Below are 14,853 nucleotides of genomic sequence, written 5' to 3' on the forward strand. Positions count from 1 at the left end.
GTAAAGGCTAGTTAAAGATAAACGTTGATTGCAAATATTACAGCCACGGCAGATAGTAAAGACATGAAAATTAATTGTATGTGTGTAATTTCTCGAAGAGCTGAAGGTCACCAAGCGCCTGCTGACTATGTGCCAGGAAAGGATCCGGAGTTTCTTTGGGCACATAATGCGATCCTCATTGCACAGCCTGGAGAAACTCACAATTCTCGGACAGATGGAGGGGAAGCGCGCTAGAGGAAGAGCGCCAGCTAGATGGGTTGACCAACTCAAGGAGGTGACTGGAGGCCAGATATGGGGAGCGGTACATATGGCGCAGAACCGGACCGAGTGGAGAAGATTGACATACAGTCACGATCCTCAGCATTGAGGTTGATTGAACGACCAGAAAGAAAAAAGTGTAATTTCAATCATCATAACGAGAGGTGAAAGGCGACATTTCGCTTATTACGCGACAATTATCTTTGTAATTAAACGTCAGTTTAATTTGGTATTACGAGTGTAGCATCAAAACAGTTTAATGTTTTTAATTCAACTTTAATTAAGTTACGAGTGTTACTGTGCTACTTATAATATCTGGTGGTAGGACCTCTTGTGAGTCCGCACGGGTAGGTACCACCGCCCTGCCTATTTCTGCCGTGAAGCAGTAATGCGTTTCGGTTTGAAGGGTAGGGCTGCCGTTGTAACTATAATTGAGATCTTAGAACTTATATCTCAAAATGGGTGGCGCATTTACGTTGTAGATGTCTATGGGCTCCAGTAACCACTTAACACCAGGTGGGCTGTGAGCACGTCCACTCATCTAAGCAATAAAAAAAAAAAAATTGTATTCAAGTTTAACAATATTTGCTATGTGTATGTGCATCACTACAATTCTCATGTTGTATTTGTTATTTTAGTTATGTGTTATTTGTTCTACACACACTCATCACTTTTTATTATTATTTTCATTATCCTCTCGCAGGTCTGCTGGAAGAGATTTCCTAAAGAAATAAGCAGTGCCTTTGTACATAATTTTCCTATTACTCTGTACTATGGCTTCTTTTCCGTGTGTACATAAATAAATAAATAAATAAGTTTACAGCATTCAACCAGCTGAGTAAGTTTTTTTTGTTATGATATTTTCTCCGAGTTTTATACTTTGAAATGACCCTCCTGGAAAGTTGCCAAAATGCCGCTTAAACCAATTAGAATTTCACCATTCCACAATATGCAATGCTTATAGTGTTCTTAGTGTATTTAGATTGTTTTACGTACCATCATTCTGTCTATTTATGCCACGAAGCTGCATTGCGATCATTTTTATACAGCCGTTGTATTATATGTTTCAAACTTAGACACGATATAACTACACGATATCTATATATTAAGCAAAAACTTTGTATCCCTTTTTACGAAAATTGCGCGGACGGAGGAGTATGAAATTTTCTACACTTATAGAGAATATAGAGAAGAAGTGCATAATGCTAATATTTATGCTATATTTTTTTAAATAATGCATAAAAGATACATTAAATCAATAAAGAAAACATTATACACACTACATACCATGTATTTGACGCACACACGCATGCATTCTATTTATTGTCAAACTTTTGTTCTTGACGTCTGTGGTCAAATTAAGAATAGATTAAATATTGTTTGTCTTTATTAATATTTTTATAGAGTATAAAATACAATCATAATAGTGTACAAACTTACAATTCCAACTAATTATAGTCGAATTTCGACTACTGCGGGACCTCTAGTAAATTGAATGCTATAATCATGAAATTAAAGTGTCTTAAAATACAAATCGCCATAGAATAGCGTTCCAAACATAGAATAAAAATAACAGATAAATAGGTGTGGCATTCTGTGCGTATTTGTCTCATGAAAGCGGTGCACATGCGCGAGCAGAGTTATTTTTAAAATTAACCGAGAAATGAGCTTCTTAAGTCACCCCTCTAACTTTCCAGATACACGATTTTTAATCAAATAAACGATATTACAGAACAAAAGTGATCTATTACCAAAAATTCGAATTGAATGCGATACGTTAGCTGTAACTCAAAGATTTGGGGACATTTATACATGGAACGGATGGAACATGAAAACCATTGGCTTACAGAAATCGGAGACTCATTGGGATAACAGGCCCTTAGTTTAAAATTAAATGTAACATAGTGACATCAACATAGGAATGCCTTATGTTACAGCATGAATCAACGATTTAAAGATCATATTTTGATCTACAATGGCTCAATAAATACTACGCGAATAAAGCCCTTAAGAACTTTGCGACATTGCCTCGTAATTCAGCCTTAGTTTCGGAATATTGCTCGCGTGAGTTTTGTTACAGTGACTACGGAAAATCATCTACAGATATTTTAATCTGGATTATCTATTCTACGTCTATTGTTGTCTATACTAGATCGCATTAATTACAAAGTATTTACATAAATTAATTATTAATAAATCTTTAATAAATATTTATCTAATACTAAAACTCGTGATAATTAAAAGTAAATTACTGAATTTCAGCATAGCTTCAGAGCTTTTTAAAATACACTAAACAATTATTTGAAAGAAGAAAAAGCTCCTTTTAGCAGTGAAAAACCTTTTGAGTATTCGATGCGAATTTATGATGTTTTTGGAATTACTATGCCTCTTTGAAAAAAAATATGGTACTTAGATAATATTATTGGTCGTAAGATTCAAGTGAATGTAATCAGTAATCTTGTACATTGGACACCTTTTTAACTGTCGCCAGTGAATGCGAGAATACGTTAATAGAAGCATTATCTTATTACAATTAAAATAACATGACAAGATGTCGTGTAATTTTTACAAAACAGATTTCCTGATCCATTTAGTGCAAATACGTCTAAAGCATAGAAAAAAAATCATGCGAAGTATGGTACAGTGTAGTTTGTTGAGCGCAACTAATTTCATTTATAGACCAGTATTTTTAGGTTGGCACTTCTGTAACTAAGTAATAATTGTTTCTCATCTAATTAGGTCGCCACGCAAGTCGGCCGCTCTTATTGTCCAACTAAGTTAAGTCAATTAGCTGTGCCCGACAAAAGTGAACGAAACTAAAAAAGTCTGCTAATTAAACGTGAGAAAACATTCATGTAAAAACCTGTAAACATGCCAATACAAAATAAAGTCATTCAAAATCCATTCCGCGTGCGTTTCACATTTAAAAAAAAAAAAACACACATACCACCGACGGCAAACGGACTACATTATTTTTTTTGTTTGCCATTTAAACGGGCAGCACTGTGTTCTATTTTCGAATCACTGTCACATTTTGGCGCGAGGGGACTTTAGAATTTGTTTCCCGAAAGGGTTACAGGGCGCGGGCGAGAGCAAAGTGGACCGTTCCAAGCCACAGACAGCGATCTACTGAAGGCGAATTGAACGAGGGAGCTAATACATACTTCAATCACGTTGATACTCAGTTAGTTAAATAAAAACTTTACAGACTTACCTATCATTAAATTATCTTTAATGGATGGAATAGATTAATTGACTAGTTTCGACTAGTGAAAAATAAAATCACGTGAAGAATAAAAGATACTTCTATAGGAAACGGGAGTTGTTTGAGTAAAATAAAGATTAAAAATTATATCTGTTATATAGTAATCGCTTTATGAAAACTTAAGATAGCAGAATGGTGACAAAGTTTTATTTATTTACATTTAATCAATTGTACATTCAAAATTGTAAAAAATTACAGTAATACCAGCAGATAATATTTATTCCATTAGAAAATGAGATGTTTCTAGATTTACACAAAAAAAATACAAAATCTCAGTGGTAAATTTTAATAATGACGAGAAAATGTTAAGTAATGTCGATGTAACGAAACTAGAAAATTTTGCAACTTATGTAATCTTAATGATATGCAACTAATTAATTAGTATAAGAAATTAGGAATACGGAAAAATACATTAAGGCGAATGTACTTTAGAAAATTATTTTACGTCTCAGTCGGTATTTTGGAGTCGTTGTGGCCTCAAGGATAAGACACTCGGTGTACTTATATCGAGCGGTTTGACTATACCGGTGTTCAAATCCCGGAGGCAAGTGCTAATGGTTCTAACGAGATACGTATACCCACCTAAATCTATACTATACTAATTATACCTATAGATATATGTACTAGTAAACCCATGTTCATGATCTATGATTAAATAATAGCATCATGCACAATAATTTTTTTTATTGCTTAGATGAGTGGACGAGCTCATAGCCCACTTGGTGTTAAATAGTCACTGGATCCCATAGACATCTACAACGTAAATGCGCCACCCACCTTGAGATATAAGTTTTAAGGTCTCAAGTATAGTTACAACGGCTACCCTACCCTTCAAACCGAAACGCATCACTGCTTCACGGTAGAAATAGGCGGGGTGGTGGTATCTATCCATGCGGACTCACAAGAGGTCCTACCACCTGTACACAATAACTGGTATTAGAGCATTTCGTAGTAGTAACCTACACGGGTTGATGCTATCACTATAGCTATTTCATATGTGAAGCACTGCGTGTCAGTTTCAAGACTGGGACAGTTTTTATACTATACATTTCAGACTTCATTAAGATATGTTTCAAGGAGAGTAGCAGTAATTCCATTGTGATGCCAATGGGCTTCATTAGCTTCTTAAATCTAGGTGAGTCGTGAGCTTGTCTACCGAATCATCCATCCAAAAAAAGTGCATCTTCATTCTAGCATTTTTTTTATTAAACTAATTCTGCTACATCTTGTTCCAACGTTTTTCATTTCGCTCTCATTGTCCTCTTTGTATAGTTTACTTTTTGATGTTTATATAATTCATTCTGTTAAATATATAGGTAGATCAAAGTTTTTTAAAGAGCTTTTTCATAATAGAATAGCTTCAGTTTATAATTTGCTTTAGATTTCAGTAAGAAATTGCAATGTTTACGTTAATATACAAGATTAAGCTCTTTGTTGTCCATGGTATTCAAAAATATGATTTTTATAATAAAAAATCGGTGCGCGGTAAGTATTATGAACGAATTAAGAGTCAACTAAAAGGAAATTAAGGGTTATGGAGGGTAGAGGTAAGGAGGACTGTTATATGATAAGCAAATTTAAAAAGTGTCTAGCTAAAAGCAGCGAATTGCAAATCAAAAACCGACCAAAATAGCGCTAACGTAGCAAATTTTACGACATAAATATAGCAGTTTTAAATGGATTGAAGTGTGTTGATTTGAAACTTCTAATGACTTTTGGCGCTATTTTTGAAATAACACCACTTACAACGGTGGCGCCACCTATATTGGTCTATATATCCACAGTCACATTTTCATAAACAGAGAATGTGCTCCTTACCTCTACCTATTAACGGAAATTGAGATACAATAGAAACTTTAGGAGATCGAGGTCAAACAAAGCAAACTAAAAGAGTGCCTTAGGTACACAAGCCCAAAAAAGATACCAGCATTAGAGTTGACTAAACAAAGCCTCCAACCTCGGACGTTTTGTAAATACATTGTTTTGATGAACAAAAGTTTTTTCTAACTCAAAAAAACAACACGAACTCACTGTGTTTATATTGTAAATTACAGTTTGAAAAGCAATCGACTCTGGAGTGTTATTGTTTAACGCATTTTGTAATAACGAGTTTGAGTATTTTGATATAAAACTTTTGTTATGACGAGGCTCAATTAGATAGGTCGAGTTTTATACACAGCTTCTATCGCAGCCTTAAACTGGGTAATACATTTTGTTGATTTATTAAGCCAAGCACAATTACGTGTGGTTTTAGCAAGTTAATCTTACGTGGGGATGAATTTTAAGGCAACAGGAGTACTATGCTTTGATTCCCTGTAGATTTCGCGTGCTGGCTAATTAAGGGACCGATAGAAAGAATCACGTGACGAAAGATTATGCCGCCACCATGCGACTATTTCTTTCTATATCTCTTTCTATTACATACGAGTAAATATGTTTCTGCACATATTTAAGAAGATTCGAACAGATAGCATTGTGCACATGTAGTGAGAAATTATTTTCCTTCGGGAACACTCGGTTCTTTATCGGAATACGATAACACCTGAACTGTCAATGAATGATCGTATTAAATGAGTTACATTTTCATATACATTAATATGGAACTTTATTGTTTAGTTTCAAATGTCAAAATAAATTTATGTCATTGTATGTCATGTCACATAGTATGAAAGCTTGGGAGAAAGTGATAGCGAGAAGAATGAGAGATGAGAGTGAGGTATCACAGAACCAATTCGGGTTCATGCCGGGACGCAGTACAACGGACGCCATTTTTTCCCTGCGCCAATTGTGCGAAAAATATCGCCGTGCAAGTAAAAATGTGCACATGGTGTTTGTTGATTTAGAAAAAGCGTATGATAGGGTTCCCCGTGAGGTTTTGTGGTGGAGCATGAAAGTGAAAGGAGTGCCAGGGAAATACCAACGGCTTGTTCGAGCTATGTACGGTAGAGCTAGTACGTACGTACGCTCCGCAGCTGGCGATAGCGACGAGTTCAGTGTGGCGGTAGGCTTACACCAGGGATCAGCTTTAAGCCCTTACCTGTTCATCCTAATAATGGATGCCCTAACATCGGACATACAGGAAGAGGCGCCTTGGTGTATGCTGTTCGCCGACGACATTGTTCTCGTTGGAGAGGAAGGGCCTGAGATACAGAGGAGATTGGCAAAATGGAAAGAAAGGTTGGAAAACGTGGGTTTGAAGATCAGTCGAACAAAAACCAAGCACATGTTTTGTGATTTTGGTGGTTCTTCAGACTTCACGCCAATCGCCTTAGATGGTGTATCCCTGCCAGTCTGCTCCGACTTCAAGTACCTCGGCTCTATACTCCAGAACGACGGCAACATAGACCGGGACGTCACAAATAGAATAAACGCTGGTTGGATGAAATGGCGACAGGTCTCTGCAACAGCATGCGATCGTAGAATGCCCCTTCAGCTCAAGGGCAAAATTTACAAAACGATCATTAGACCTGTCGTGCTGTATGGATCTGAGTGTTGGGCGACGAAAGTTAAGCATGAAAGAGGAGTGCATGCGGCAGAGATGCGAATGTTGAGATGGATGTGTGGAGTAACAAGAATGGATAAGATAAAGAATGAGTACATCAGAGGAAGTGTGAAAGTGGCCCCGGTAAACAACAAATTAAGGAGCGGACGGTTAGCGTGGTATGGACATGTGATGCGTAGAGAGAAGATGCATGTGACTAGGAGATGTATGGAAATGGTAGTGCAAGGTAGAGGGGGAAGAGGTCGACCGAAGAAGACATGGATGGAGTGTGTGAATGACGATATGAGAGAGAGAGGAGTGAGTGTTGAGATGACGGCTGATAGAAGAGAATGGAAGAGAAAAATTAGCTGTGCCGACCCCACATAGTGGGATAAGGTGGAGAAAAAGAAGAAGTCATTGTACTGAAGCTATTTGAGAGAGCACGACAAATACGAACTTTTCCGAAAAATTACGAAGAAAAATCTTTTCTCACTGTATCTATACGCGGCTAACTCTTAATTTTATTACTGAGCAATTTTTTTTATTAAAGTTTATAATTTAACCATCTTACATTCAATTGCAGTACATAGATAAATTTGTTTCAAATGTAGAATGAAAGTTATAATTAGTAAATTTGCAATGATAGCGAATTTCGCTCCTGATGGTGGTCCCCCGACCGTAGACGTGTTTAGTTTGTTGGAGTCATGCCGTCATGGGGTTCTCTTATGCCACCATGCCTCTCATACGCCACCGGTCTCGACTGACTTGCGTGTTTGCGTGCGCATACTAGACGCTACCACAATAGACGTTTAGAACAAACAAAAAAAGGCGCTTTCTGTATTCCAAATAAGAAACGGAGGTAAGAAAAAAAAATTGCTATCATCGGTTTAGTGGTTTGGGCGTAACAGACTCACAGACTAGCTTTCGTATTTATAATATTAGTATGGATGCTTGTCCTGTCTGTCACAAAGGAACACATAATTGGTTAGCTGCAGATATAAATTGAATGGTGGTTTATTCACGGGCTTACAACAGAATACACCGCCAGTGACATTTGCTACGTAAATAGCACACATTAAACTGTAATTTAAATATGTTTATTTGTTGTTGTCGACGTTACGACAATATATCGCACGGTTTTAACAATAGGTTACGGTCAAATTGGAAGCTTACAATGATGCATCCAACCCTTCCTTGGAATTCAGAACAACTGTGGGATCAATATGATTATTATTTTTTCCTATATGTGAGCTGGAGTAATCGATATCTGAATGTTGTTTTTTGTTATATTCTTGTATTAAATACATTTAGCTATTTTGTGTTAGCCATTATATTATAATTTTCGGAGAACGCTGTTGCTCATTCCCAGCAGAACCCTTCAGTAGTTTTTTACGACTGGGATATTTTTTTTCCGAGGTGACCACTTAGCCATAGCAAGACGTAACGTGGTTTGGCCTCCTACAAAGTGGAACATAGACCTGCCTTAGACAACGGCAATCTGTGACATACAGACAGAACAGAGCGGGTCATTATAGCGCGTCTTGAGGGAGACCTAAGTCCAGCACTGGAAGCTTGTGTGGAAGAATGTGTCGTCGCTAACACCATGAATCCAGCCGAAAATGAGCAGTATAACAAACCATTGCTAAATAAAAATGCAAATGCAATAGTTTGAGTCACTGCAAACGCAAAACAACCAATGTGTTTCTCAGTGCTGAGGGCCAAGAACTTTACTGAGCATTTTTGCTTCGACTATGTTCCTCCATTTTTTCCCGTCCTCCGCGTGGATAGATGCTGGAGTTCAATGGCGTCTTAATATCGGACCATAGGACTACCCTTCTTGGCCTCTTTCCTTCCATTTTGTTAGTGATTAGTAGTTTTTCAAGATTGTTACAAAATACTAGAAGATATCTATTCATATTTGGTATATTTATGTTACACACTAATTCACTGACATAATATAGGTATAAACTCACAATCCACAAAACAAACGTGACTAATAAACTCGATCAACGCCTCGCATAATTCGCTAATCTTATTTTAAGCCGTCTCGTAATACATGTAAAGTACATTATCGCTTGGCATTCACATTCCGGTATGTTGATTTGAGCGTTTGTGAATTCATTAATCTCGTGTTTTGATTTTGTTCGCGTGAACATTAATTAATTTTAATCTAATTGTTTTCTATTGACAGTCAATATCAGAAATTCGAGAGATCCAAGCTGATGATGCCTATAGACACGAGCTCTAAGTGAGATTTAATGAATTTATTTGAATTATGAACTCGTAGTGATCTGAAGTTGTCGTGGCCTAACGGATAAGACGTCCGGTGCATTTGTGTTGAGCGATGCACCCGGTGTCCGAATCTCAGGCAGGTACCAATTTTTCTAATGAAATACGTACTCAACAAATGTTCACGATTGATTTCCACGGTGAAGGAATAACATCGTGTAATAAAAATGAAACCCGCAAAATTATAATTTGCGTAATTACTGGTGGTAGGACCTCTTGTGAGTCCGCGCGGGTGGGTACCACCACCCTGCCTATTTTTGCCATTAAGCAGTAATGCGTTTCGGTTTGAAGGGTGGGGCAGCCGTTGTAACTATACTTGAGACCTTAGAACTTATATCTCAAGGTGGGTGGCGCATTTACGTTGTGGATGTCTATGGACTCCAGTAACCACTTAACACCAGGTGGGCTGTGAGCTCGTCCACCCACCTAAGCAATAAATAAAAAATTAATAAAATATTTAAAAAATTTGACCAAAGTGCTATAAAAAATTTCTAAAAGAAAAATTTGTGGGTACTTTGTCATACTCGTACGAACTGTGTTCGATATTTAATTTTAACACCGTGTATTGGAATCTGCCTTATCGTGTAGATCGAAGCTTAAGGCGAAACAAACTGGCCAAAGCTAAAGAAACGGTCAGCTTTTGCTCTATACAAATAAACTTACATGCTTAAAAAGCATTTTTATAAAATAGAGGGTAGTTAGCACAATATTGAGATATCAACCAATAATCTATATATATAACTCGAGAGCGGCTGGACCGATTTGGCTAATTTTGGTCTTGAATTATTCGTAGAAGTCCAGAGACCAGAGAGAGAGAGAGAGTTTGTTCGTTTTAAATTTATTTTATACAAAAGTTTAGGTCTTTTATTTATCGATTGAGGCACTACAAAGTCTGCCGAGTCAGCTAGTACTAATATATAAATCTACAGTGGTTTTTACGGATGTTCCGTTATAACTACTGAACCGTGCATCCGATTGACTTGAAACTTTGTATCCATGTAGAAAATACATGTACTTAATGGATAGGCTAATATTTATATGAGTGTTGGACTCCATACACCAGTAGCGGGGGCGTTAATAATGAGAATCTTTGTGGGAGTAAGAAATAATAATGCTAATTTTAAATGCCCAGCGAAGCGGACGGGTACAGCTAGTTTCTTAATACTTATTATTCGTGATACTTATTATTTTTGTTCCTTTTTCAACGAAACCTGTATAACAATTTATGTAATATTATAAACTAATTGATATGCGTATTACAATGTAGTACATTCATTAGTACACTGGCAAACATTTATTAGAATTATATAAATTGTATTTTAGTGTTAATTATTATTGTTTTTTTTTTTTTATAACAGCGAGAGGCAAAAGAGCAAGACGGGTCACCTGATGGTAAGTGATTCACCGCCGCCCACGGTCACCAGCGTTTACGCCAGTGATTACATGTATTATTGATTACAGTAAAGTGATTCTTGCAATCCGCGGACATCACAACATAAATGCTGCATCCCACCTTGAGACATCAGGTCATGTCTCAATTGTATTGTATAGCATGATATGGTATATTCAATAGCCAATGCGATAATGAATAATTATTTTCTATAAAAAGAGTGCTTTTCTTGAGATTAATCATTAGTTTAAGTGCTTAGCAATATATTTCATTCATTTTCAGATGAGAAAGCACAAATTATGCTTGACCGTGAAGAACATATTTATTGTTCACGATTTTTTTAATGCTATAGAGAGAGAAAAAATGAAAATTATCTTTCGTACACGTAGACAATATAACTTCAATATCGACCTTGAGACAACTGAGCTTTGAACTTTCAATTTTATTATTGACTAGCGGTTCGCCCTCGCTTCGCTTCGGAAACATTAAAACACACATGAAATAAAAAAAAAAAAAAAAAATGAAAAAAAAGTAGCCTATGTTCATCAGGGACAATATCGGCTTCTAATGGAAAAAGAATTTTTCAAATCGGTCCAGTAGTTTCGGGGCCTATTCGAAACAAACAAACAAACAAATCTTTCCTCTTTATAATATTATTAGTATATTAGTATTAGTATTAGTATAGTATAGATTAGTATAGATGGTCTAGAGGTTATATTTTTTAAATCGGAAAACTTGATGTTTTCTCAGCAGCAATGGGTAGGATGGCTATTTCGAAGGATGCTAGTGTCAATTACAGCTACTTTTTTACTAGACGTTTCAGCATAACCAACTTTATTGAAATTGCATGAAATAATTTCATTCCAACGCTGCGAGCGTGTGCTACGGCCGCGCTACGGTTGCTACGAACTGTGTAGTAACCTCGTAACACTTTTAATTTGTAAATTATTTAGCTATCATGTAATAGTAATGGGTATTGTTTCGCTAATAAATAAATAAATAAATAAATATTTACTAACAAGCACGCCACGTTAACTGGTCCCGTGATAAGTTCGTAAAGAACTTGTGTTACAGGTACCAGATAACGGAAATAAATGTAAGATTTTTATTATACATATACATATATTTAATATACATCCATAACCCTGGAAATGTTCGAAGAGATGGTTTTTTGTTGACTTATCCTTAATTTCACGTCTAAGTTATACTAAGTATATTAACATACTTCTATAATAAGAATAATAAGACTTCAATTTTTTATATTACTGGACATATTGAGAACCTGCACGCCTCCGTAAGTCTTGCCTTGTCTTGTTTTGGATTAAAGTCATTTATTTAGTTTTACGATCGTTTAAAAATGTTTCTAGCACTAGGAGGATTTCATCTTTGTTTTCAAGATGGGCAACGGTTTTCAGGTTTTATTTTTATTTTTTTTATTTGCTTAGATGGGTGGACGAGCTCACAGCCCACCTGGTTTTAAATGGTTACTGGAGCCCATAAATATCTACAACGTAAATGCGCCACCCACCTTGAGATATAAGTTCTAAGGTCTCAAGTATAGTTACAACGGCTGCCCCACCCTTCAAACCGAAACGCATTACTGCTTCACGGCAGAAATAGGCAGGGCGGTGGTACCCACTCGCGCGGGCTCACAAGAGGTCCTACCACCAGTAAAAATTTATGTTGGTTGGTGGGTTGGTTAAAAGGTATGTTGGATAGAGAGGAGGAAATTCTCTAAGAAATTGCTTGAGATGCTTCCTTCATCTGTTTTTTACTATCGCACTTCCTTTTACCGAAGCAGATAGCTCTGCTCCGGCGGTAGGCGAAACAGTTCTAGATAGTATGGATATGCTATTTAAAACCATTGCGTTTTGTCTACAGTGCGCTTTCAGAGATCTTTTTTGCCGTATACAATTCGCCCCTGAGATGAAACCCCCTCCACACAGTTTCCTGAGCGCTATGACATGTCCTTCTACAAACGAATTTCGAGGGAATCTAGCACAGAACGCAGTGACGTCACTACTCATCATCAGGTGGACTATATCCTCATTTCAACGTGTGGCAAAACAAAGATGAATAGCATATCAGAAAACAGAATTAATCTGAATTAAATTGTCGACATGGTATCACATAATACACCCGTATTTATGGTTTCAAAGGTTCTTGCATAAAGATAATTTCATATCAAAAATCAAGGCAGAGGAGTACTTGTAAGGCCAGAATAATGTTATGCATTACTGAGGTCGCGCCGCTATAAGCCGAATGTTAGAAAACCTCTTTTTTAATTTTAAGCCTCAAGAGAGTTCACGGTCCCTGAATTATGGTGTACAGGTCGCTACAAATGTTTTTTTTTAGTATATTGTTACGCCGGTAAGAACAACGCCATCTATTGTCGAATAGCAGAAACGAATATCAAAGAAACCAGTAAAATCTAGAGCCCTCGAGAAGTACAATGCCATTTATTGCCAAATGGCGGGAACGCATATTGTAAGTAGTCGACTTGCGAGGAATGCTCTCGATACTTCTAGAGATGTCGTATCGACTATAAAAGCGCTGCAGTGATGACACGGAGGCACTCATCATACGAGACTACTTGTCGAACCGTTCGTTCCGATATCGAGTCGAGGGAACGCGTTCCCGGCCCCGTCACGTCACAGCCGGAGTCCCGCAAGGCTCCGCCCTCTCCCCGTTACTATTTAGTTTGTATATCAATGATATACCCCGGTCTCCGGAGACCCATCTGGCGCTCTTCGCCGATGACACCGCCATCTACTACTCGTGTAGGAAGAAGGCGTTGCTTCATCGACGATTTCAGACCGCAGCTACCACCATGGGACAGTGGTTCCGAAAGTGGCGCATCGACATCAACCCCACGAAAAGCACAGCGGTGCTCTTCAAAAGGGGTCGCCCTCCGAACACCACGCTGAGCATCCCCCTCCCGACTAGGCGCGTCAATACCCCCGCCCCCGCCGTTCGCCCAATCACGATGTTCGACCAGCCCATACCGTGGGCCCCGAAGGTCAAATACTTAGGCATCACCCTCGACAGTAGGATGACATTCCGCCCCCACATCAAGACGGTACGCGACCGTGCCGCCTTCATTCTAGGACGTCTCTACCCGATGATATGTAGGCGAAGTAAAATGTCCCTTAGAAATAAGGTGACACTCTACAAAACTTGCATACGCCCCGTCATGACCTATGCAAGTGTAGTGTTCGCTCACGTGGCCCGCATACACTTAAAATCCTTCCAAATCATTCAATCCCGTTTTTGCAGGATAGCCGTCGGAGCCCCGTGGTTCGTCAGGAACGTCGACCTCCATGACGACCTGGACTTAGAGTCCATCAGTAAGTATCTGCAGTCGGCGTCCATGCGCCACTTCGATAAAGCGGCACGACACGAGAACCCTCTCATCGTGACCGCCGGTAACTACATTCCCGATCCTGCGGACAGAATGGAAAGCAGTCGACGTCGCCCAAAACACGTCATCTCGGATCCTCCCGATCCACTAACGGTGCTTTTAGGTACTTCAAGCACCGGTCACCGTTCTCGTCGAACCCGACGCTTGCGTCGAAGGGCTCGACGAGTAAATTAACTCTCAGACACAGCCCACTGAGTTTCTCGCCGGATCTTCTCAGTGGGTCGCGTTTCCGATCCGGTGGTAGATTCTGCGAAGCACGACTCTTGCTAGGGTTCTCTCTAGCTCCCTGCTAGGGGACTCTTGTTAGCAACATCGTCAGGTTTGAGCCCCGTGAGCTCACCTACTAAAGTTAGGGTTACGCTGACACAGCCTCTCAAGGCTATCAGCTTAGGTAGGAAAAAAAAAAAAAAAAAAACACGGAGGAGTTAGTAATCGGAACGAAACAGCGAACGGACCACCTGAAGCAAAGCGGAAGAAGTGAACGAATTGTAAAGTGTTCTGTGAGTGTTCTAAGTGTTAGTACAGTATTCAATTGTACTTTGGTAGAATTTTTATTTATCCCGAACCCCAGCGCGTAACAATATTAAGGATTGGGCGAACAATAACTGAAAGGTACATTCCGACCACGAATTACCTAGATCTAGTTCAGTAAAATTGACACTTCAACCTCGTTTCTAAAGGAGGTTTTACTGGTGATAGGACCTCTTGTGAGTCCGCACGGGTAGGTACCACCACCCGTGTCTGCCGTG

At 38.4% G+C, this 14,853-nt stretch overlaps 1 protein-coding gene across 2 annotated transcripts in view; it reads right to left on the reverse strand.

The window, feature by feature from the left end:
- LOC101740626 (uncharacterized) overlaps window positions 1–14,853 on the reverse strand; it is a 209,655-nt gene that overhangs the window by 127,285 nt on the left and 67,517 nt on the right. The window contains exon 1 of one of the 2 annotated variants that reach the window (XM_062673105.1): window positions 3,206–3,369. The exons of the other annotated variant lie outside the window; for it this stretch is intronic. Within the exon in view, the coding sequence (XP_062529089.1) occupies window positions 3,206–3,247 (42 nt within the window). The 5' untranslated portion in view covers window positions 3,248–3,369. Of the gene's footprint in view, window positions 1–3,205; window positions 3,370–14,853 lie in introns of those variants that run through there. 2 annotated transcript variants of the gene reach the window in all.

Source organism: Bombyx mori, chromosome 16, assembly GCF_030269925.1.
Source record: "Bombyx mori chromosome 16, ASM3026992v2".
Taxonomy (NCBI): domain Eukaryota; kingdom Metazoa; phylum Arthropoda; class Insecta; order Lepidoptera; family Bombycidae; genus Bombyx; species Bombyx mori.